The sequence below is a fragment of the Accipiter gentilis genome, chromosome 15 (assembly GCF_929443795.1).
Source record: "Accipiter gentilis chromosome 15, bAccGen1.1, whole genome shotgun sequence".
Lineage (NCBI taxonomy): Eukaryota > Metazoa > Chordata > Aves > Accipitriformes > Accipitridae > Astur > Astur gentilis.
Genome location: NC_064894.1, coordinates 25,275,098 through 25,299,526, shown reverse-complemented (window position 1 = coordinate 25,299,526; position 24,429 = coordinate 25,275,098). Strand labels below are relative to the sequence as shown.

Below are 24,429 nucleotides of genomic sequence, written 5' to 3'. Positions count from 1 at the left end.
GAGCCTTCCTTCCTCCAGATTCAAATGTCTGATTATTGTTATTAAATCAATTTAAAAACTGCTCTAGTTAAATTAGCGCAGCCCCTTTGAATGGACGTTTTCAAACCTGCTAGTCCTTCGGCTCCTGGTCTGCCCTTTATCTCTGCGTAATCTCAGTTGTAAACATCAATTCAGTGACCATCTTTCCAACGATGACTCACAGAACCACCCTCTAATCCACAACAATCTCCTTCTGTCCTTCCTGAAACCTCAGCCTCTCTCTCAGACAATACTTTGTTCATGTCTAGTTGTCAGTCAAGTTCAAAAAAAGAGATTTCAGTGTTTCCCTCCTCTACCTGTTTTGTGTGTATCTGTCAGCAATCCAGCCTCTGATGAAGGAAGGCCTGCAGCCTCCAGCATTAATAGAAATCTCTTTTTAGGCGTTCATACCCATACTCTCTGGCTTCAAATATATTACAGCACCCTGCTACTTTTCTATCACATCAGACAAAGTACTTGTCTTTGTTTTCAAATTCTTCCACTGTTTCATTTTACTCAGCGCTGAGATCATTTCCCTCCTCATGTCAGCTGGTGATACTGGGCTGTATTGTCCCTTGTCATACTGTCAAACAAGTACTTTACACCATTTTGCAGGTTATCCTTCCCACCGAGAAGTTTCCTAGAAATAAAAAAGAATTTACTTCATTTTTTTGAATCTTGTCCTCCTCTGAAGTGTCTTAGAAACATTCTTATGGGCCATCGATGTGCCTTAAACCCAAGAGACAACAGTTACAGCTGGTGGGTTAGGCCCACTCAGCCCGGTGTCTGGTAGCAGGTGAGAAGACACTGAAGTCCTGAATTGGAGAAGTCAGAGAAGGCACTAGCTGAAGAGGGCAGACAAGAGCACAGACTTCAGGAACTGCTGGAGTTTGCCTGCACGTGGTCCAAGACATGTGGTGAGACCACACTACAGTCAAAGACCAGGAAGTCGGGGACTCCATACAAGACAGGATCCAGGACAAGAAAAAGACACATCTGGCTGGAGCAATGTCACACAGATCGCCTGCAAGCAGAAAGCAGGCTCGAATACCTGACTGAAAACCAGAGACTAACATTAAACCGACAGAAGACAGGACTAGGAGCAGTATTATGGATCCAGAAACAAGGATGGGGGGACTGGTATTAAAAATAAATGGAGAATGTGGCTGGGCAGAGTCCACAAACTCTCAGCTGCAGTTTCATAAGCACTTTAAGCCGATAGAACCCATTGTGGCTACTGAACAAGTGGTCCTGCACTCCCTATCCATAATTTCTTGTGCGTGCCCAAGCACAACCTCTTATTTATACAAACATAAGCATTTATGTAGCTGGGACGTGAACTGCCCTGGGAAACTGCTGCAAGTTAAAGCTGATCACAATTAAAACCATTAACCGTGATTAAAACTAAGGAGTTAGCCTTAAACCCAATGCAGTGCACTGCATAGCCATGCAAGTGCTTGCACCGGCACAGAGAAGGAGGCAGCATGCAGGCAGAAATAAACGGCTGAGAAAGGAAGACCTTCTTTTTATGGTAGTAACAACTTACACAAAGTTACACAAAAACCAGTGAAACCACAGCACTGGAGAAGATGTTTCTCTGCCAGCTCTAAGGCTGCATTAAGGGTGCATACAGTGGCGACTAGCCACCTAGGGAATGATTCACATCCAGCTGCCTTGGGAATGACTCACTGACTCGATGAGTCACTCCTCCACTGGTGGACAGAGCCCACTGCCTATTATGTTGTCCGATACTATCTCCCTGTCTCCTAGTAGGCACTCATTCATCTGTCCTCAGCCATCTGCTGCTGCTCGTCCCATGCTTTCTATTGTAAGCTCATTGGGGCAGAGGGTATTTTCTGTTCTTCCTTTGGTTTCCTTGAAGTATTGCAATACCGGACTATAAGGCTCGGTAACATTGATGAAAAAATGTTTTAAACGACTAGTTTAGTTTGCAACAATTTCTTCTAAATGTAAAAAAGAACATTGCAGGTAGTCAAATATTTACACGTGCCTGCACACCCTCTCCTCCCGGCAGACGCTTTCTCTCCCGTGTGGCACATACGGCTGCACGTTCCCTCCCCAGTCACTCGCTCCTTCTGCCACACACACACACACACACACACACACGTATAAATAACTTCTTACTCCTCGGTCACACATGCACAGCTCCTTGAAGGGAAGAGAGGAGCGAGAATGACGTTTCACCAGCTACTAACAGACGGTAGAGAAAGCGCAGCGGGCAAAAGGCGTTAGGTGCAGAGGAACGACTGCAGCTCCGGCCCGGTTAGAGGCTTTATTCTCGGCCTTACTCCCTGCTACCCGCCTACTTGTTTCGGGGTTCGCCCCCCTATCGTCCCTCGGCCATGTTCAGCCCTGCCTCCCCCCCCCCCCGGGATCCCTCACTGACGACCACAGGCCGCGCTTCCCTCTCACCCCCGAGGGCGGCGCGGCGCGACCCGGGCACGGCCGCCACACCGCGGCCCCGGCCCCGGCCCGCCGCCGCCCGCGCTCCCCTCTCCCGCTCCCGGCGGGCGGGCTGCAGTGGGTGGGACCAGAGGAACCGGCATATACCTCGACAGGCGTGAGCGCCCTCCTATGGGAAGCGGGGAAGGGCGGGCCCGAGCGGCGGCAGCCCAATGGCAGGCGCATGCGTGATGCCGTTACCTGGGAGCTATAAAAGGGCTGCGTGCGCACTATCGCCTCGCTTACACAGTATGGCCGGCGACATTAGCTAGCGCTCGCTCAACGCTCTTCTCTGTAACAGGGGAACACACGGACTACAAGGAACCGAACCGCATCGCCTGCCCGCCCGCACCCCCGCTCGGACTGTAACCCTCTCACACACACGCTCACGCCGCATCCGCCGCCGCGCACTCCGGGTGGTTTTCGCTGGTTTAAAAAAAAAAAAAATTCCTCTCTTCTTCTTTTTTTTTTTTTTTTTTAAATTAATATTAAGCAAATCCTCTAGAAGGTGAAACCCGCCCGGGACGGACTGGGACCCCGGCGGCGGCAGCAGCGCGGCCCGTGCAGCAGCAAACGGTAGCGGCCGGAGGGCGGTAGTTTGGTTGTCGTTAAATTTCTGTGGTTGTTGGTTGCTGAGTTGTCTCACCATGAAGGAGAACGGTGCACACTTCTTCGAAGGGACCGAGAAGCTGTTGGAGGTGTGGTTCGCCCGGCAGCAGCCCGCGCAGCAGGAGCCGCACCAGAGCAAGGGGTCCGGCGATCTTCGCACCATACCCAGGTCCGTTAACGGCCGGGGGTTGGGGGGGGGGGGAAGGAGGAGGCGGTTGGGAGCGCTGCCCTCAACGGCCGGGAGGGCGGGAGGGGCCGGCGAATGGCCGGCGCACGCCGGGCCCGGGTGTGGCGGCGGCGGCGGTGTGTGTGTGAGAGGAGCGGGGGGGGTGGGGGGGTGGTGGTGGCCGTGCGCGGGCTGGCGGCAGCGCTGAGGGGAGGCTGGGTTCCGGGAGAGCCGTTGGTGGCAACGGCCGCGCGCGCGCGCGGCGGCGGGCTCGGCCCCTGCGCGAGCTGTCGGCCTCCTTCCTTCCCCACCCCCCCACCCCCCCCCCTTCCCTCAGTGACAGCCCCGGCCTCTTCCCCCGTTTGCCGGCGCAACGCGGCAGCCGCGGGAGGGCAGGGGGTGACCTTCCGCTGCCCTCCGGAGACGACCCCCCCCCCCCACTCCCCGTTCCCGTCAAGGCCGCGGCGCCGGCCCCCGGAGGAGCCTCCCCTCGTCCTGGCGGCGGGGGAGAGAGGTGGCAGGTCCCCGGGGACGGCGCGGAAGCCCCGTTCCCTTGCCGCCACCTCGTGCAGCCCCGTGCGGTCCCTGCTGGCAACATGTGGTGGTGGCGGCGGCGGGGAGAGGAGAAGCCGGGTGTGGGGAGTTGCCCGGGGAGGCTGGATGGCGGAGTGTCGCAGTGCTGCTGGCGGCCGGGGGGGCACGGCAGCGGCGCCCACCCCTCTGCAGCTAAGCCCCAGCGCACACGCTGCGGCGGCTCCCGGCAAGCCGCCTGCTTAGCGGCCGGCCCCCCTCGGAGGGAGAGCCGGCCGTGGGAGTCTTTTTACGGCGGGGCTTCGGGAAAATCCCCTGCCCGTTGGGACCGTAGCGCGGAAAGATGAGGCGGGGGCGGGGGGGTGGTAGGAATCTCGTTCCCCGCTCAGGGAAGCTGGGGAGGGAGAAGGGGAGATCGGTCTTGCTGTCGCGACGAGGAGGGATGGTTCCCCCACATGGCGATCTCTGGCGCCGGGTGGGTTCACAGAGCGGCTCTCGGGGAGGGAAGAGGGAACCCTCCCCCGTGTCTCCCCGCGGCGTGGTGGGCACCGGCGGGCGGTGGGGGGGGGTGGGGGGAATGCCCCCCTCCCCCCCGCCCCGAAGTGTGGCTGGAGCCACGATTTACACGTGAGTCCCTTGGCTCCGCTCCCGGATCGCGCTGCCTCTTTTTTTTTTCCTTCTTTTTTTTTCTCTCCCCCATTGACAAGTTGAGGCCAATGAGAGCTGGGCGCCGCGAAGGGGTGGGCCCGCGCCTGTCACCCAATGGGCATGTGAAGAATGTGCTGGCGCTTCTTTCACTGCCACCCAGGGAGGGAGGAAGAAAGGCCCGAGGCCCGCACAGCTTCTCGCCTACACGTGTTTCGGACTCGGGCCTCTCGGGGAGCCCGGAGGGTGTGGGGGGTGTGGTGTGTGTGTGCAGCTCTTTCCGCCCGCGGCTGAGGTATGTACGTGCCTGCTCGGCCTTTGGGAGCGCAGGGGCTGACGGCCACCTGCCCGCCGTCAGATCGTCTTTGAAACCGTGTGGGGCAGAGGTGTCTTTACTGTAGATCCCCAGTACAGTATTCTATAGGGGGGGCGGCTGGAAGGACTTGCAACCATAAGGGGTCCAGCTGTAGATCTGTAAAAGATCATGTTCTGACGCGTCCTGGAAGGGTCAGAAAATGGTAGCTGTGAGCTTGGAAGTACAAAGCAAAATCTGCGTATGGACGCAGAACTGCGTACCGGTTTGCAGGGACATGACAGGGTTGGTATGTAGGTGTAATCAGCTGACATAATTGAAAAAAGCAGGCTTGTCTTTAACCTTCAGATTTGCCCTGTATGCTTTACTTATGTCAGTAGTTTACTATCAGTATGGTAAACAGTTCAACTTTCCAGGTTCAGATGGTAGCTGGAGGATCTGGTGTTTTCAGTGTATCCAGATCTGCTTGTGTATATCACTCCTACCCAGTGGTCTTTGGTCAGGGAGCTTGGAGGGGAGCTTGTCATGATGTATTGAATGTGTGGAATATGTTAGTGACAGTAGAGTCTCCATTCAAAGGCATACTTTGCATATGCTAGTTGTCTTCTCCTTTGTTTTGGTATTTCTCAGAAAATTTCTTGTGTGTATATGTTGGTAGAGTTAGCTATCCAAAGATCCGAATTGCCAACGGGCAGATAACTCCCTTTCCTGAAATAGTGAACAGCCTGTTTTGTGCATGCCTGTGTATATATATACACCACTAGCTCATGGGTAGTGGAAGCTTCATTTCTGCTCTGCCAGAAGCACAGCAGAATACATGGTTAGCTCTGACGGGTTGGTGTAATGGGGTAGCTTGCTCATGTAACTTTCTGACTTGTGAAGCTATTTAGACCTTTTTGAGTAATGTGCTTAATGTGGAAATCATCAGATGTGGTTATACAGCTCTTTGAGGTTTAGCGGTATAGCAGATACCACAAGGTAATGACTTGTGTAGTTAATGTCCAGGCAATCCTGGAAGACTATTGCAAATCCTAGCTGAAATACATGCAGATGATCTGAGTTATGTAGGCACTTAAGGTTTCCTGTCATGTTTGACTTTAAATGTGAAAGATTCCAGAAGTACTCATTTGACTTTGCCTTAATATGCTGGTGTTGGAATATACAGATCTGGTTTAGAGATGGCATTCCGCAAATGCTTTCCTCATTGGCACAGTCATGCTCTCTGCTGTTCTGTTTGTCAGCTCAGGCTCATGCTTACAAAACTGCAAGCTTAATTCTTAAAACTGCTCAAAAGCATTTAAAGTAATTGCAAGGCAGGTACTGTGACAGTTCCTTTGTATGGTTTAGATATGGCTGTAAAGTTTTAATAGAGTAGATACAAACTGTTAACTGTTGAACATGTGGTCTTTAACACAGTTTCAGAGCTGTGAGTAAGCTTTGAAGGCCTCTGTGTTAATTGGCTCTTAATACAGGATATTAATTGAAGCTGTGTACTTTTTTGGTAGAAAGGTGTGACATGTCTGAAAATTGCTGTTAATCTCTGTTAACCTGTATCCAGGAGTAATTATCAGTGATACTGTGTTGCTAGCATGAAATGATGTTCTGCAACCATTCTCTTTTAGAAAATTGTCAGAATTAAATTATTACAGTTGATGTATTTGGAATTTTTTAATTTGCATCTAATATACCCCACTATACTAATTCTGTAAAGGCAATTGAATAAACTAGTTATTGAACAGAACTTGAAATCAAAGCCGAAACTGTAGAACAATAACGAAATTAGAATCAAGTTGCAGACCAGTTGAGCTTGCCTTTTGTATTGTAATACCTGCTTTGTAGTGAAATGCAAGCCATTCATCTACTGAATGACTAAACTGGTGTTCAAAGCTAAAAATTTCCACGTTGTGTGTGCTTGCTAGGGATTAGATATTTTAAAGTCTTTGATGGGTATCACCACTGAAAAAAGGAAAAAAAGTTGAACTGTGCAATTAAGAATTTTGTCACATTTTTTCCCCCTCCTGTGTGCAAGCCTGCTTTCTAGAGAAGAGTTTGGATAGGTGTAAAAAATTTCAGGAAAGATCTACACTTATTGTTCTAATACACCCGGTAGAGGTCCCAGCTAAAAACTTACAAGTGTTGAACATGGGCTTTACTTTGCTGTTAAGATTTGGGGGGGGGAGGTGGGTGTTGTTCATTTGCTAATCAGTTCTGTGAAAAGGTCTTGTGGTGGAAATGGTGGCAAGCATCTGAAGATGCCTATCCTACTCGTATTCAAAAGTGGAATGAAGTTAACATTTTTGTGGTCTTGAAATAATTTGCTTTAACTTTAGTGCTTGTTCTCACTATGGTTTGTGAAGCATGCTTTTTAAAAATAGCCTTAAACTATGTATTAAAAGAGGAGGGTTTGCTGAAAACATGCTGTGAGCCCTGGAATTCTGTGGTGACTGAGTAGTGCATTCACTATCCCTGCAGTAAAATAAGGTGTTTATTCCTTCAGATGATGTGCAACTAATGCATTTCCCATCTCAAGGCTTATCATGATCTTGAATGTATGGAAGTGTGAAACCGTCGGTTAATGATGCAAGTATTAAGAGTCCATATCTCAAGCACTCAACCCTGAAGAATACTCTGAAATTACGCTGGTTTATGGACCTTTAATGTGCTTCCTATTTGTCTGTAGTATGTGGACACACAAGAAACTGGAGAAAAAACAGTGAGGTAATGATTAATATGGAGTGACACTGATATGAGATTCTCACCTTGTGCTATGTGAACACTTCTAAGCCCCAATACAGTCAAGCATCCGATATGAGTCCTGTAGATACTTGCTTGGTACTGCACCCTATAGCCTGACTCCACCCACTGCTGCAGTGCTGCCACACTTCTATCCCTTCCCCCAGTGCTTAGGACCACAGCAGTGTTATCTGCCTGTTTTCTCAAAGAGTGAAGGTACAAGGAGGCTGGGCCATGAGCCCTCTTCTACTTTTAATCCTGCAGTGCTTCAGAACAGTGTAGACCTACACTGTGTGGAGACTGGGAAGAAGGCAGGGGGTAGGCAGGATTGTGCCAGGACTTCTGTCACTGTGTACTCACTGAGCTTTTTTGCATGGAGATGAAAGGTAATCTAGATAACTTCATGTAATAATTCAGTCTTCCCCTCATCAAAATTGATACTCACAAACTAGATTTTACTACACAAGTTCAAGATTACAGGTAAAATGTTTGCTTGTAACTCTCAATCATAATTAAAGAATGGTTTCACACAAAGGAAACAAGCCCTTTTACACGCTACTGCTACTACTGATAGTGGTACTGCTTGTGGGAAGTTAAGACTGATGTTGAAGGCTTTTTGATTTTCTTCCTACCTTACCACTGAAACTACTAAATAATTTGGTTAGTCACTTTCTGTCAAAGATCTGGTCACTTAGTGAGACTCCACAGAACATCCTATTAAAATATGTAGCTACTGGTATATTCTTAAAAGGCCTTTCCTAATGGCTGTTTACTCAGCCAGGAGAACAAGAAGATTTGAGGCTTATGGTAGATACTGGCTGCCTTACAGCATGTTCCTTCTGGAGAAGGTTACACTCAAACTTGCCCTGAATGTTGCCTGTAAGGCTTGTTGAAGCCCTGATGTGCCTGTTGGGGCTCATGCTTCCTTAAACATCTTGGGTGTCAGGTATGTCTTGTCCTTTGATATGACAGACTTAGGAATACCCATTGAATATCTTTGGATGTAAGGGATGGAGTCACCATTCCATGTATACTGCTGTAACTGCAATAATGATAAAAGGCCTGCAACAGGTGAAATATGCAGCCTTTAAATGACTGTCTGTGGCCATCTTTGTGCCATTGCTGAAATAGCTTGATGTCATTCGGGAATGATTGTCTTCAGTAGTTGGCTCAGGACCTTCTAGATACAAAGTATTTTGTGAGGAGTACTGCTTGGAATTGCTTTTGATGTAGATGCAGTTTTTCCATTCAGGTGCCTGTCTTTAATTCAAGATTAAGTGCATGTCCCTGGAGAGTTTCTTAAGTTTAAGATAAGAGAGATGCAGACAGTCTTTCTGTATATCTATGTTCAGAGCATATAGAGGGTGTGTGGGTTTTGTGCACTCCACAGATATTGCTGAAGTAAAATTATCGAGTTGCCAGTGCCTTGTGTCAAAACTCAGGATATGAACATAGTTCTGTGTTAAACAGCAATTTATAAACTAAGTTATAGTTCTAATAGGAAATAATTCACATGCAGCTGTCTGCAGAGAAATACACCAGCTGCTAGGAGGTGCTTTAAAAAGTTTGTGATTTTTGTGTAGCTGGTCTGTGCTGTATCTGCCTGTTTCAGGATGCTTGAAACTGATGTTGCAACTCTGCTGAGACTGACGCTTAGCCAGCTTCCATGTGCCTGGGCTACATCTCCTCTGCACAGGCAGTTTAGACAAGGCATTAAGTTTGACTGTTCTGGACCGTAGTATTGGTAGGAATGTGCCTACTTAACTGTAGCCAGCTAATGAGGTAACCAATATATCTATTGGCTCCTAGAAATACTTAGTAGGTAACAGGTCAGGGAATAAAAGGTTGCTCTGCAGCTGAATGCTTGATTTTAAAACAAGGTCTTACAGTGAAGTACAAGATTAAAACGCTTATTACTTTGATTGCTACAGACTTGTCAGTTGTTAAAAGCTATGCATGAGTATGTATAGAGCTTAAGCTGTCTTTAGGAGTTTTGTAGCATTTCTTTCCTAGGAATTCCTGCCCTACTGCAAAACAACTTTTCTTCCCAGTGTTGTCTGGGCTGTGTTAGCAAGGTAGTGTTACTGGGGTGGTGGGATGGTATGCCTGTGGAGGCTGTTAATTGCTGATAGGAACAAGTTCTTGATGTAGTTCTTTCTCTTCAAATTGCTGTTATCCCCTTCTCAGTTGGCCTGAAATAGCAGTATGGTGCTACTGCCTGATATACTTCTGTTTTAAGAACCTGTTTTACCTCTGAAGGTAAAGGCTCAGAATAGGCTGATAACTTGCACTCAAAGCTATGGCTTTATCTGGCAAGGAAAACTTGATTCATAGCTTATTCTTTATTTCTCAGAAACATGAAATAACAAACATGATGGAACTTGGTTGGGAGGGACTGTTGACTATTCATTTCATTACACACTTTTAAGCATACTTCCTAAAAATAAAGAAGAATACTTCTCAGTTCTGATAGGTTTTCTGTACTGACATACCTGGGTGGCAGTTTGAATGGAAGTTATTTGCAGTCTGGTAACAAGTCTGTGCTGATAAGGCACTAAACATTGCAGCACAGGTGTAGGAGTAGATTGCTAAACTTTTTTCTTTTGGCATGTTCTGCTAGTCAAGTATAGAACAAGTAGCTTTCTACCATTCAAGCATGGATGGTTCTTCACACTTGAGTAGATGTATTCCATTTTCATTTGGTATTCTCTGAGCATGTGCAGCCATTTAAGATGCATGGTGCTTGCCCGTTGGAGAAACTATTTTGACTTTCAGTAGGTGGCAGTTATTTGAAATTTCAGAAACAGGATCTTACAGCTTTGGAATGAAGTGGGTAATAAGCCTACATAACAGTGAGGAGTTGGTCCCAAATGCATTTTCAGTTTGGAGTTCCAATGGATGCAGGTCTGCTGCAGAACTTAGCTACCAATGATTCCCATGTGTTATATTCTAGTATGCTTGGCTTGAGTATAGGAAAGCAGTTTCCAAAGTGTTTAGGATTGTTCTGGTGTCTGGCTATGGGAAATAATTTAGGAAATAGTAATGCAATCCACATACTTCCCATTGAAAGGGGAATTTTGAAGAGCAGAAATATGTGATAGCATTTTATTGAGAATTAGTCTCTTTAGATTCCCCTTTTTCAGTAGGAAGCTTTGTTTCCCAGTTAAAACTTCACTTAAGTTATGAAATAAGAAGTAATGTTCTCAAGTATATTGCAGCTACTAACTTTGAGGTTTTCTACTTGACAAAATAAAATGGGATTAGCTGCAATACATGTACTGATAACCATTGAATACTATTTTTTAGGTGGACTTTTTGTTTCTATGTTAAGTGGGGGTAGACATTGCTTGTCTCTAGTAACAAATAATTAGAGATTAAAGAAAAGGAAGAAATGCGAGAGTTAGACTTCTAGTGCACTCGGTCTACTTGGTACAAAGTAGTCCCAGATGTTCTTCCTTAGCTCTGCTTTAAACAATGGAAAATGTCAAACACTAAGGTCATCTTGTTTAAATAGATCATATTGAGTTCAAATCTAGCATGTTAGTGGCCTTTCTATACTTTTCTAGCTTAACTTTAAAATGCATATAGGTATAGGTAGGTATCTCTGCAGAACTTCTCCTTAATGTGGCCAAGTCTCATCATGGGTACTGCAGCCCTTTAGTCTATTTTATGTATGCTTCTGGATCAAGCCCAACATCTTGTATGTTTCTCAACTTGTAGGCTTTTTTCCTTAATGCTACTTTAATCAGATCAATTGATGAACTTACTCTTCCTGTAAAGGCCGAATGTATGAACATTTAGCATATGCTTAGCTATGGTTTCTGCAGTGGAACAGTGAAGAATTGAGCAATGTTTTAACATGGAAAGGTCTTGCACAACTGCAGATTTCAGCTGTAGTACCTAAAAACCAACTATAGTACTAACAAGTGTAACTAGGGCCTTTCTTTGCATGGTAGGCTTTGGACTTAACATGCAGTATTGTATTGTATTGTTGGTAGTATGCTGTACTGATTCTTCATTGTTGGACTAGTTGAACACCAAAATTGTTACATCTTCCTCTGCTGATACCTGATTGAGACTTAAATGAGCCATTTTCCTGAAATGTGTGTGCAGAACTGCACTACAGTGATACTTAAAGAAAATTCTCGCTTGTCTACATTAACCACCTGACCAGGTAAGAAGCTTGTGAAGGCTGAGATGTGTGCTCTTGCAAAGCCTAAACTTACATACCCGTTAATACTTAGACAAGTACAAAATCAGATTTGTAGTAATGTACAAATGGAGTTACTACAGCTCAACATCAGGTGGTGTAATGGAACTCTGCCTCAGCTTTCATAAATGCTATGTCAGATGCTGGGTGTTTCTTTAATGGCAGATAAAATATTATCAGTAGTGGTGCTGGAACGATTTGAACAAATGAACACATTACCTAGTTCAATTTACAGGAAGAGTATAACAGGATGTTAGATGGAAGATACTAAGGCTGGCAAATTATGCAGATGTGCTGTAGCTTCCAGGAAAAAAAAAAAAGCTTCAGTCCTCAGCAAAATAGCATGATTGTCTAGGAGCATTTAAAAATGGGTATAATACAAACTATTTCACTCTTTGCATTTACCAAGTTTTTCAAAGATGAGCAGGCACTTGCATTTTTATATAATCCTGAGTATCCGGAACAGAGCTAAACCTAGTCAATGATACAAGTGTAGAGCTGAATAAATGTGTGGGATTTTGAGCATTAAACACAAGCTGTTTGTTTTTTTTAATTTGACATGCAGATTTGGGTGGTCTGTGCTGTCATGTCTATAGTTGCAGGAGAGTATTTCATCAAGGATCACTGACTGGGGTGGTAGGGAAAACCTCACTTTGATTTTAAGTGTCCAGTTTTATCACTGAGTTCATAAACTTCCTCAGATGTGCACTTAATTATGAGGAATTTTAAGATGCATAGGATTCTCTTAAACTCATTTTTAATAGCTTCAGTCTCACCTAAAAGGAGGCTACAGTGTGAGTCTAAGTTAAGTATGTTCTGGTTGACTCCTGTATAAATATACTGGTTTAGTGTAATATACACTTTAAAAGGGAAAATCCTGAAGTATTAGTACTAAAGGTACAGAATTCAGTTTCAGGAGGTGTTTTCAAGTGAGAGGAATTAAGGCATTAATTTGCTGGGGTGTTTAGAGAAGCAAAGAACATCTGGATATTTTAGTTACATGTACAGCAGAATCTAAAGCTTCAACTTTGCAAACTGACCAGTTTTCTAACGGGAAAGATTTGTGGCTGCTGGAGGAACCCTGCTGGTAGAATTAACAGTGCATGCTTGGTCCTGAAGTACAACTACAGAGCTTTTGCAGTGTTAGTAAAGGGAGAGAGCTCTGACTCCTGAGGAGGGATTAGGCTGACAGTTACATGAGCATCTGAGCCAGTCTAACAGCTTGCTTGGTGATGAAAAAATTGCAGTTCTTTTGTGCTCCCAGCTGTGTAGTGTCCTGTAGTTGTTCCAGCTCTACTTCAGGAAGCTGTATCTGTTCTTGTCTGCTTTATAGCAAACTTGACTATATTGGATTCTACTAATCTGGTGTACATGCAAGACTGAAGAGACAACCAAAGTGTTTTGCAAGTCTGTTACTTCTCATGAGTAGCTGGAAGTCTTTGGGCTTAGTTTGAGCCCTTTGATTTTTCAGTTTCTTAATAAAATTCCTTGTAGAATGAGTAATGATAGTAAAGAATTTAAATATTTAACTTGCACTATACTGAAATCTAGCACTGTAGCTTCAACTTGCACTATATGAAAATAGTTCAGTTTACTTTCTTGAAAGTGTAATATTCCAGGTGATTGGCTGTAAGTCCTCTATATCTTCTAGAGGTAGAAGGAATTCTGTGATCCTGATTGATCAAAGAGGAAGTCAGGTCATTGAGATGTGTTTAGTTTTTAAGGCTGGTTTTCAATAAAATTATGAATTCGACTCTAAGCTGGACAAACAAAACATGTTAATGTAACTTGCTGGTTTATTACTCTAGTAGTTGCCAATGACTACTGTGACTGAAGTACATGAAGATTCAACCTAAAGCATACCTTCAGTTATAACAATGAATTTTATCTTGCTACGTGTGGGATGCATATGCAGGACTTGGGGTTATCCTGACTTGCCTAGTGAGAAGCTTGGTGTTGCTGTTTGACGATTATCCTTGTGCAGCAGATTACACTAAGATCTTGAGGAATACTTAGGCATTGGGAGCTAAGAATTAGATATTACTCTATTGTGATAGACAGTTCCTATATAAAGAGTCTTTGCCTTTCTTGCTGTCAGATCCGGCAACTCAAGACAAGAGCTATAGTCTTGTTTGGGCTATACTTTTTATCCAGGGTTCCAGAAAGGTTCAGTTTAACCTGTTGTTTGTGCTCTTATAATTTCTTCACAGGATTGAGTGGGACAAACTTCTGGAGAATGTGCATTGTTTGATCATAAGTGTGACAAAAACTGACAAGCAGGAAGCTTATGTACTCAGGTAAGCTTACTCTTTTAGTCTTGAAGAGGTAGAAAAGTTAAAGCTGTCATATGGGATCCACTTGGCTGAGAATCCAGTCTTGGGTTAAGGTCCTGCTGTTCATGACTACAGCCTGCAGGTGTCTGCTAATCATAGTACTGTCATGCTTCTGTTCTGTGGTGGAAATGTCTTCATAGTTGTCACTGTTTGTCCTTTTTCTTTAAAAGGATTAAAGACAGAGCTTTGGTGTTTCTGCACCTGATCACTGAATTTTGTCCAGGGGTAAATAAGTCTCCCTAATTAAGAGGTTTAGGATGACTTCAGCAGAATAGTGCATGTAGGTGTCACTTTTAGATCAGCAAAAACTGTACCAATAGTTTGGCTTTAACTCCAGATAATGCAATCAAGGGAGCAACTCCTGCAGCCGAGCTAAGGGCATCTGTAAAAATGTAGCTTTCCTGAAATCTTGGAATTTTTGTGTTGTGCAGCAGTTAGTTGTAAGGACACTACTTCTGCCATGTGTTTTTCATCTTGCAAAATACTTTCATGCTTTTTCTACATGAACTTTACAGACACATCAACATTCTCTGTTTTACTTCAGATTACAAAAACTGAAGCTTTTATACTCTGAAAGACTGCCTTGAGGGCAAGGCTGGGCTAAAAGCAAGCTAGTCAAACTGTGCTGAAGTCTTGTTTCTGCAAGCTTCATATATTTAAAACAAAATTCTGAAAAGAATGTAACTAGTTACAACTGTATCCTGGATGAGACATAACATTGACTTTGAATTCTTAAACAGCATTCCAAACTGAGTTAGTTATTTAAGCTAGACTTTTATTCCAATTGTTGTTACTTGGTGAGAAGATACTTGTTATACATGTTCGTGTTCTGGATGTAGTATCAATGCTTATATCCAGTTCAGTGGGACTGTAGTTAAGTATCTGACTTAGAGTTTATGTATAGTTAATTTCTGTATCTTGTGTATAAGGCATAATCATACAGCTGTGCCTCTACTCTCATCATGAGACTTCCTGTTCCCATGGACAGGTGCTGATTTACCACTTCCCAGTAGTCAGCTTTCTTAGAACATGCAGCGGGACAATTTATGAAATTCTGTTAAGGCTTTTGTTTTTTGAGTTCACTTACTCATAGGCTTTATTTCAGCTGAGAAAGTCCAGTCTCAAGTTTGACCCTGTTCTGTGTTTGGGTTAAGAAATTAAATCGCATGTCTATGTTGTGTACCCATTTCACAGCATGTTAGTATTTCTTGAATACATTGAGGATATGTAATGCATGTAGTACCTCTTTTCCTGTAGAGTGGTAGCTGCGTATTATCACACTTGCAGCAGGTATTTGTTCTGGGAAATTGTAACAGCTCTCAAATGTTAGCTGAAATCTATTGGTCTGATCCATTTGCCAAGCATGTTTATGCACCATATGCTGAACGTTCACTTACAGTAATGCATTTGGTTGGGATAAGAACCAAGATCTAACCATTCTCTCCTGGCTTGTTTTATATAGAGCACTTAATATATTTTTGATACATCTTTTTTTTACAGTGAGAGTAGCATGTTTGTCTCCAAGAGACGTTTCATTTTGAAGACGTGTGGTACCACCCTCTTACTGCAAGCACTGGTTCCCCTGTTGGAGCTTGCTAGGGAGTACAGTGGGTTTGACTCAATTCAGGTAAGGTGCCAAAAATGCTGCATCTTCCTTAGAATGTACAAAAAGCATTTTACAAAAAAGCTTTTATTTCCAACTCCCTGATTTTATTAAATATTCTGAAACTTCCTCTGCCATTTATGTATGCTTCCCATAATGGGAAGATTGTAATATAAGATTGCTTGCTCTGATGTAGGATTTAGTCTTCTATTTGCCTCAAAGGATGTTAACTTACAAATGCTATTGTGCTGAGTTAAGGTTACTTAAGGGTGAAAGACTTCCATGTCCGTGTTGTCAGTGCTGAAGTCACTGATGTTTTCCTGTGGAAAACAAATTTGGAAGTAAGCTGTATCCTGTAGCTTACAAATTAAGCTAAATTATGTCCTGTGAAAGCTTATAATAAATGCTTGCATTTTTCTAGATTTTTAGATTCAAGGTGGATAGATATATTCAATATCTAAGATGCACCTTTATTTTTTTCAGAGCTTCTTTTATTCACGTAAGAATTTCATGAAGCCTTCCCACCAGGAGTACCCACATAGGAATTTCCAGGAAGAAGTAGAGTTTCTTAATGAAATTTTCCCAAGTAAGTTTGTGAAACTTCAGTGAAGTGTTGATGTGAAGCGAGATGTGACAAGTGGTACAATACATACAGGCTGCAGGGCCATTCCTTCAGCAGTTGCTGCAGTTCTGCGGCCAGCATGAGCTTCGGCTGCATGAAAATCAAAAGCTATAAGTACTTATTTTCTGGATTTCTGACACTAATTTGCCAAGATCAATTTAAATCATACTAAGCTTGACACTTGGCACCTCGTCTTAACTGAGGTCATCTTCAGACTTCCAAATGGAGCGTAGTCAGTCTGCAGAATCCAGCTCTCACCCTAAAAGCCACCTCATTAAAAAGGTAAGATAGTAATGTAGGGTAACTAAAACTGAAGGAAAACACAAGCTTTTCTCAGGAAAGTCACTGCACTAGAGCTTGAATTTAAACATTTAATAAAAATCTAAATCCTACAAGAATAACCCTGAATTTTAACTACTGGCAGAAAAGGTTTTTGAAGGAATGTGCAAGCTCTAGTACTTATCCAAGTTATTTGAAAATAAATGCTAATTGTAAATTCATTGAAGAGATGCTTAAGAGTACTGTGATTTGTCTGTGCATAGCTAAAGTTGTAATCTGAATTCCCTGCTAGTAGGCTCTGAACTGGGGTGTTCAGACCACCTTCTGAGGGAGCCCCTTTTTTTCTGATTATTGGCTTACATTCCTGAAGTTAAATGCCTGGTTATTTGATACAGATGCTGACTGTATCAGTGAACCTCTTGGTGTTCTGTGAAAGACTTCCACTGTCTTAAAATATGAAATGAAGCTTATCTTTTATGTAAAGGAGCAGCTGTGCTACACTAACTGGAGACTTTTTGTCTTGTCTAGATGGAGCAGCTTATTGCATGGGGCGTATGAATTCTGATTGCTGGTATGTATGTGAAGACTTGGAAATCTTTGGGGCATACAGTAGAACTTGATGCTGCTAATATTTATTACACATGTGATTTGTACTTTATATAGGTACCTGTACACCCTGGATTTCCCAGAGAGTCGGATATCCAATCAGCCTGATCAGACACTGGAAATTCTGATGAGTGAGCTTGACCCAGTAGTTATGGACCAGTTCTACATGAAAGATGGTGTTACTGCAAATGATGTCACTCGTGTATGTTTGCTTGAAAACTAAGCGGGTTTGGGAATGGTGGAAATTGGGCAACAAAATGCTTCAGTTACCATTTAATACAAGGTTTATTTTGTGGTAGGAAAGATCTGGTAGAAAATGTCAGGTTAATGTTTTGGGGGTAAAATGGATTTAACTTTAGAATGGTTGGGGACTATAACTTCCCATTTTCAATGCCCCTGCTTTAATCTATTGAAAGGAGCAATTTGCAGTGCTTTGGGTGATTGGAAGCTTGTGCTCTGAAAAATGGAGAAATGGGAGTGAAAACATAACTGAGTAACTTCCACTGAAGGATGGAGATTACAGGGAGTAAGACTTAGGCTGAAGATAATGAATGCCAAGGGAATATAGGTATCAAAATAATAAGATTAAGTCATGGAGCCATTTGGATAGTTTGGAAAGGGTGGATTTAAGGTCTAAGCATAGCTTGATGGTTTTGCTTCCTTTTCTCCTTTTTCCAAATGGGAAAGTCCTGTGACATGAACAAGTACATTGACTTCAGCTGGTTTTCCACCTTAGGCTTTGATTCTTGTGCTGTATTTGCTATTGAGATTTGGCTGTAGCTGAAGTACTGTGTGGGAAATCAAAGTGTTTGGGGGACACTTCATTCTAGAGTATAAAGAATTATATTCTTACTCTGGAGTAAACAGCCTTCACTTTGTGGATACTGGTTGAACAGGAGCTCCATTTTCTGTTTTAGTTGCAGAAGCAATTACGTTTTAGAATTCTAAGCTGTTCCCTTATCTTGGAGATATGCAGCTTGGTTCTGTAAGAGGCAACTTAACTGGTAACTTGCATGCAACTTGGCACTCAGTCACTTACTTGGAAAGTGACAGGATGCAAAGCAAATTCATCTACAGTGGTACAGATTATCAGACTGACTTGTTACTGGGAAAATTCTGGTGTCCTGTCACCTAAACTGCTGTTCATTCTGCCTCTGAGTTAAATCTAAACAAGTGTAAGGATGCATGATAAACTGAGTGGTGTAATTTTAACTTCTGTTTCAGATGAGTGGAATTCGTGACCTGATACCAGGTTCTGTTATTGATGCTACAATGTTCAATCCTTGTGGGTATTCAATGAATGGGATGAAATCGGATGTAAGTTTTACACTTATTGATAATTAATGTTAAAATAAATTTTAACTATCTGGCAGTAATAATATATTTAAATTTTTTCAGGGAACTTACTGGACTATTCACATCACTCCAGAACCAGAGTTTTCTTACGTTAGTTTTGAAACAAACATAAGTCAGACCTCTTATGATGACCTGATTAGAAAAGTTGTAGAGGTTTTCAAGCCAGGAAAATTTGTGACAACCCTCTTTGTTAATCAGGTGAGTTTTCTTGCATTAGCTTGTCAGGTCCTGAAATGTGTACAGACACAAAGCAAGGATAGAGATTTTTTTACTGGAGTGCTAGTAGTTTCCAGTTTGCCTCTATATTTAGACGGTAGTTGTTTGCAAAGCAAAAATACTCTCTAGTATTGCTTTGGCATGTACTAAATCTGATCTTCAGAAAACTTAAGAAATACTAAGATAAGGCAGCCCAATCTCAGTATTCTAATGACTTCCTATGCAGTTCTGTATAGGCATACCTTCTTGCTGTGGCATTTTTCTGGATTTGGCTGCAGCTGTCAGTTGTAGAAGTGCTGCTGTTAATGGTGATGCTGCCAGCTAATCATAGAATGGTTTGGGTTGGAAGGAACCTTTAAAGATTACCTAGTCCCACCCCCCTGCTATGGGCAGGGACACCTTCCACTAGACCAGGTTGCTCCAAGCCCCATCCAACCTGGCCTTGAACACTGCCAGGGATGGGGCAGCCACAACCTCTCTGGGCAACCTGTTCCAGTGCCTCACCACCCTCACAGTGAAGGACTTCCTTACACCTGACCTAAATCTGCCCTCTTTCAGTTCAAAGCCATTACCCTTTGTCCTATCACTACATGCCATTGCAAAAAGTCCTTCTCTGGCTTTCTTGTTGGCCCTCTAGGTACTGGAAGGCTGCTATAAGGTCTCCCCAGAGCCTTCTCTTCTCCAGGCTGAACAACCCCAACTCTCAGCCTGTCTTCACAGGAGGGGTGCTCCATCCCCCATAATTGTTCATAGAAAATCAGGATGATATATAGGGAGCAGAATTGTTGCTTGGGATTGAAACTTCCTGCAGCACTATCAAGCAGAGGTTTGAAGCATGTTGGTAATAATATCACAAGAACCACACAAAATACCTACTGTGCTAGTCCATCTCTAAATCCTAAGTTTAAAAGAGTAACTTTCCCTTTTTTGTTTTCTAGAGCTCTAAATGTCGTACAGTGTTTTCTTCTGCCCAGAAGATTGAAGGGTTTAAACGTCTTGATCACCAGATTGCCCAATTCAGTGATTATAATTTTGTTTTTACCAGTTTTACAAAAAATCGCCAGCAACAGCACAGTTGATTAAGAATGAAGAAAAAGCGCAAAAAGAAATCCCATATAGAAGGTGGTGGTTGCTTTCTAGTTAATGATTCAGGGGGCCATGCTTTCCACTCCCACCACCTTGTAGTTGTGGAAAGCCCTAGGTGTAATCATAGTATAACCATTTTGAATTGTATGCATTATTATATCAAGGAGTTAGATATCTTGCATGAATGCTCTCTTCTGTGTTTAGGTACTTTATGCCACTCTTGCTGTGAAATTGAAGTGCATGTAGAAAAATCTTACTGTATGAAACTTTACAACACTTGTAAAAATGATTCAGGTAGAATTACACACAGTATAGTTTTTCTCCAGGTATCACCAAAAATTCCCCACAGACAAGGCTTTCGTCCTCATTAGACTTTAGCCTCAACCTACTCACTGGGGACAGTTCTCTGTTAAAGTGTCGCTTTTTTTTATCTATGTTGTGATTTCAGTCTAAAACAGTTTTTGACAAACTTTTATTATTTCTAATGAAACTGATTCCTAATTAACACTTTCATGTTTGGAGAGGGTTCTTAAAACAGTTACAAATTGTTTTTGTTACTACAGGTGGTGGTTGATTTATTTCTAAATCAGACTGACTTTTCATGCTCTACTAAAGCTTGTAGGAATTTGCTCAGCTATACTGTAGCACTGGGCTAATGCATTGGTCTTTCACCTTTAGAAACATGGGTATTGTTACTAATGCAGGTTAAATTTCATCTTACCCTAATGCTCATTTATCTGTACACATCCCCAAGCTGTCACACTGCTACACAGTGGCAGAATTTGAAGAAGGTCCAAGGCTTGTTAGGGGAAGAGCTGAGTCAGGATGCAAGTGCTTTGGCATAGTTGTGTGACGGCTTTGCAAAGTGCAAGTTCATATTGGCACCAGACATTTTCTTTCCTAATCACCAATTATGTCAGACTAAGAAGCTGGTGCTCTTGAGCACTGGCAGATAGACCTAGTGAAGGTGTGGAATTTGCCAGTCTGGGTGTGTTGATTGATTTGGATTATTCTCAGTAAAACCTGTGACCTACCACTTTCAACTGTAAAGAGTGCTTCTAAACTGGTCCAGTGTCACTTCATTTTGTTGTTCCAAGCAAAGCTAATGCCTCTATCTTGTGACAGTCCTGTGACATTGTTGTGCATGTGACTTATGTTGTATTTGAGTGTTGTGACTTCATCTGTTTTTTCCTCCTGAGGTGGTTCCTCTTACTGTGACTTGAGGGCATTAAGTGAAGGCATAGAACAAGAACTGTCTGGGACACCTGGACAGAAGTAGAATGCTATTCATAGAGCATGAATAAGTGTGTAATTCAAAGTCACTTTAATGGGTATTGACTAAAATGCAGGCTTTAAAGAGCTGGCACACTTTCAGCTATGTTTGCAAATACTGAGATTTTAGCAGCTGTGAGACCAGCATGTTATCTATGAAATTGAGATTATTTTCCCCCCTGCCTCTTGTCCTTGCAATGTTTTGACTCTTTCTGGTTTGACGCAATGGTTTTTTGTTCCTTCTGTATTTATAAATGAGGCACTTTTTCAGTGCTTCTAAACTAAAGTCTGCTTGGTTAGAAATCAAGTGGTTGGAACACTTTGATTTTTTTTATTTTAAGCATATTGTTGATGTTCTTTACCAATGTTATCAATTACATGCTGTAAATGGCACTAATGCTTTTTGGTGTTAATATTGAGGACCAATATTTCAGTGGGGTTTTTTGTCCTTAAACATTGTCCCAACTGACATGACATTTGTTGGCTTGAGGTCCTTTAAGTAGACTGAAGATCCCTTTTCAAATAATACTGAAATACACATTTTACAAATAGAAGCATAAGCCTCAGCTATAAAAATGAAAGCTGTTGAATGGGTTACTGAACTATCTAGGGTGATCAGGATGGGGGGAGTATGGTGTTTATAATTTCTGTGGTGTTAGACTTTGATCATTTAAAAATATCTGTACCACAACTTAATGCTTCAATAAAAGTTCGCTTAAATTGTTTGTAGTGATGATCCAGAAATTCTATCCTTCACACTCTTCGTGCTTTTTTTGGTACCAAATGGTTTAATTCTGAAATAGATTGGTGTTTCTTGTCCTAAATTACTTTAAATTTACTTTGCTCCTGTAGGGGATGCATCTCAATTGTTACCATGTTGGTAGTTTAAAAATGAGACAGCATGTCAGAGGAAGCCAAATGAAAATGTTACACTGTTCTGGAGGCTAAAATTGTTTGTCTAAATGAACACACAAAAATTTGATATTTCCTGTCTTCATCTAACCTGTATCTTCAGCATTAAATATTTAAAATATTCCTCTGAATTAAGACAACTCCTGCTTCTGCTGTTCTTAAGTAACAAACTCTGGTATACATTTATGGTACTTCAGCTTAGACTGACTTTGAGAGTTCAAGATGAAGTTTGTTAAGATAAAGTAAGCATGTACCTAATCTGGATAGTAAAGTAGACCAGAAGCTAGTGGCTAGGAATGTCAGTGCTAAGCAGAGGCAACCAGCATAACTGAAACTTTCTTGATTCCATGTGATCTGTCCAACAGGAATAGCAGCTGCAGTTCAACCATACCTGCAAAGGTCTAAAAATGTTGATATTCCCCCAAAGTCACCTACGTAGGGAAAACTTGTGTCATGTCCTCAAGGCCTAATACCTTTAAATTGTTCATCTCTGAATACAGGTTTCATTAGTCATCCAGAATCTATTGTGATGCTAGACTTCTCTAATTGTGCTTTGGATATTTAGTAACTTGTAGTTACTTCAAGTATTTAACACTGTTGAAAATGCCCAACTAAGTCTTCTACGAAAAGAAGGATTTCCAGCTTACAGCATCAAGAGATCTTGTCTAATAGTTTCAGCTATGACAAGTTAGCATAACCTAGCTCTGAAGAACTGTTTACTAGACTGACCTCTACAAAACTGAAGATTCATCTTAATGTTTTTCTATTTTTAACTCACTTTGCCTGAAGCTTGCTGGTCTCCTGTAAAGTTACTTGTCATGTTCACATTTTTCACTTCAGGAGTGTTCTTCATTAATACTTCTTTACACTAGCCCTTCTCTCTTGTAAATGGTGCTGCTAACTGACATGTGAATATGGTATCTACATAATTCTATCCATTATAGCAACACATGCAAAGCTTGCTGTAGTTGTTAGCTGTGTTAGATGTTTGTATTTCTCCTAAATCAGTGGAGGAAATGGAACTGGCTGCAAGTCCACATGTCCACTTCATTTCTGTGAATAAATCAATGAGTAGCTACTGTAAAGGGGTAGGAAGGGCTTTCTGTGGATCTGCTGTCAGATGAATCCCACCCAGTCTTGTGGGTTTGTGAGATCCAGCTTTAATAGTCTCTAACTTAATGCCAGCTCTAGTATAGGGAGCACATCGCATTCCACAAACTTTACTACTATGAACAAAGACCTCTTTGGTTTGAGAGGAGACTTGCCTCAGTGAAGACAGGTTTGGGAGAAGGCATTGGGTGTATTGTGTTTTTCTGGTGCTAGGTCCCTTGCTTGATTCAGCAGTTTTAAAATTGAACTTGGATGTTATAGTTTATCTGTGTGCCTAGGAAATGCTTTATATTTTCCCCTTGGCAGCCTGTCCTTCCTTCCATTTCTTGTGGACTTTCTGCATTTGAGCTCACTCTGGAGTGGTAAGTACTGGGGCCAGTGTCCCAAGAAAAAGAAATGAGCCTCAAAGCTAGTAGAAGCAACTGAAAGTCTGAGGAATTAAGACGATACTGGAGGGTCTCATCTTAGACTGTGTGGGGATGGAGGGGGATGGGCAGACTGCAGAGAGCATGGTAAGTCCAGGCAAGAGTACAAGGCAGTTCTGTGTGTCTGAGCACTGCAATTTAATTTCAACACAGGGTAGAAATAGAGCTGTGGGCACTCATGCTAGCTGATATCAAACCATTTGAACAGGCATTAAAAGCCACCAGTTTTCAGTCCTCAGCCTTTACTGTAATATGTTGATGCCAAAGAGATGAATCTGCTCTGGTACTCTTGAGTGCAGGGTGACTCTAGGAACAGATACTGACTCTCAGGCTGGCTGCTGCTGTGGTGGCGCAGGATTATGTGTTGGTAGAGAAGTGTTGAAGCTTCCCAGCTGGGGTGGTGTAAACTCGGGTTTCCCGAAGTGATAGTCTTAAAAGCAATGCCACCAATAGCTAAAGGCACAAGGCTTGCAAATGATGCTGAGGATGTACTCCTGAATTGTGAAGTACTCCCAAGCTGTACAGCCAAAACTACATTAGAGGTGGAAAAAAATTGCTTCCAAACACATGATGTATAATCTGAAGCTTGTTGAAGTGTCAAAGCAGAGCCTGTGGCCAAAGCCTAGAAAGAACAGGATAGTTCAGTGCTGACCTGTTAAGCTCCCATGCGACCACAGTAATGACAATTCAGTAGAAAAGTTAATGAACAACTGAGGAACTGCTCTGACTCAGCTACATGGAGCTGAGCAAACAGGATTCACATGTAAAGGAATGCAAAGAATCACCTGCATGTTCTTAAATACACTCAATTAAAGATCCCAATTTCAAATGCTTGCACAGCCACACTGTGAATGTACCTACAGACAAGCACTTAGAAGCGAATGCTGTCATGAGAAAGCTACTGAGACAGGCATTTCCTGA

The 24,429-nt window shown here is 42.7% G+C and overlaps 1 protein-coding gene across 1 annotated transcript; it reads left to right on the top strand.

Moving 5' to 3' along the window:
- The first annotated feature begins 2,726 nt into the window (after nt 1-2,726).
- AMD1 (adenosylmethionine decarboxylase 1) lies at nt 2,727-21,786 on the top strand. The gene is made up of 9 exons (XM_049817782.1): nt 2,727-3,259; nt 13,899-13,985; nt 15,522-15,648; nt 16,108-16,210; nt 17,054-17,096; nt 17,189-17,333; nt 18,356-18,448; nt 18,530-18,685; nt 19,642-21,786. The coding sequence occupies exons 1-9, from the start codon at nt 3,129-3,131 to the stop codon at nt 19,780-19,782; spliced, it is 1,026 nt and encodes a 341-aa protein (XP_049673739.1). The 5' UTR covers nt 2,727-3,128; the 3' UTR covers nt 19,783-21,786.
- The last annotated feature ends 2,643 nt before the right edge of the window (nt 21,787-24,429 follow it).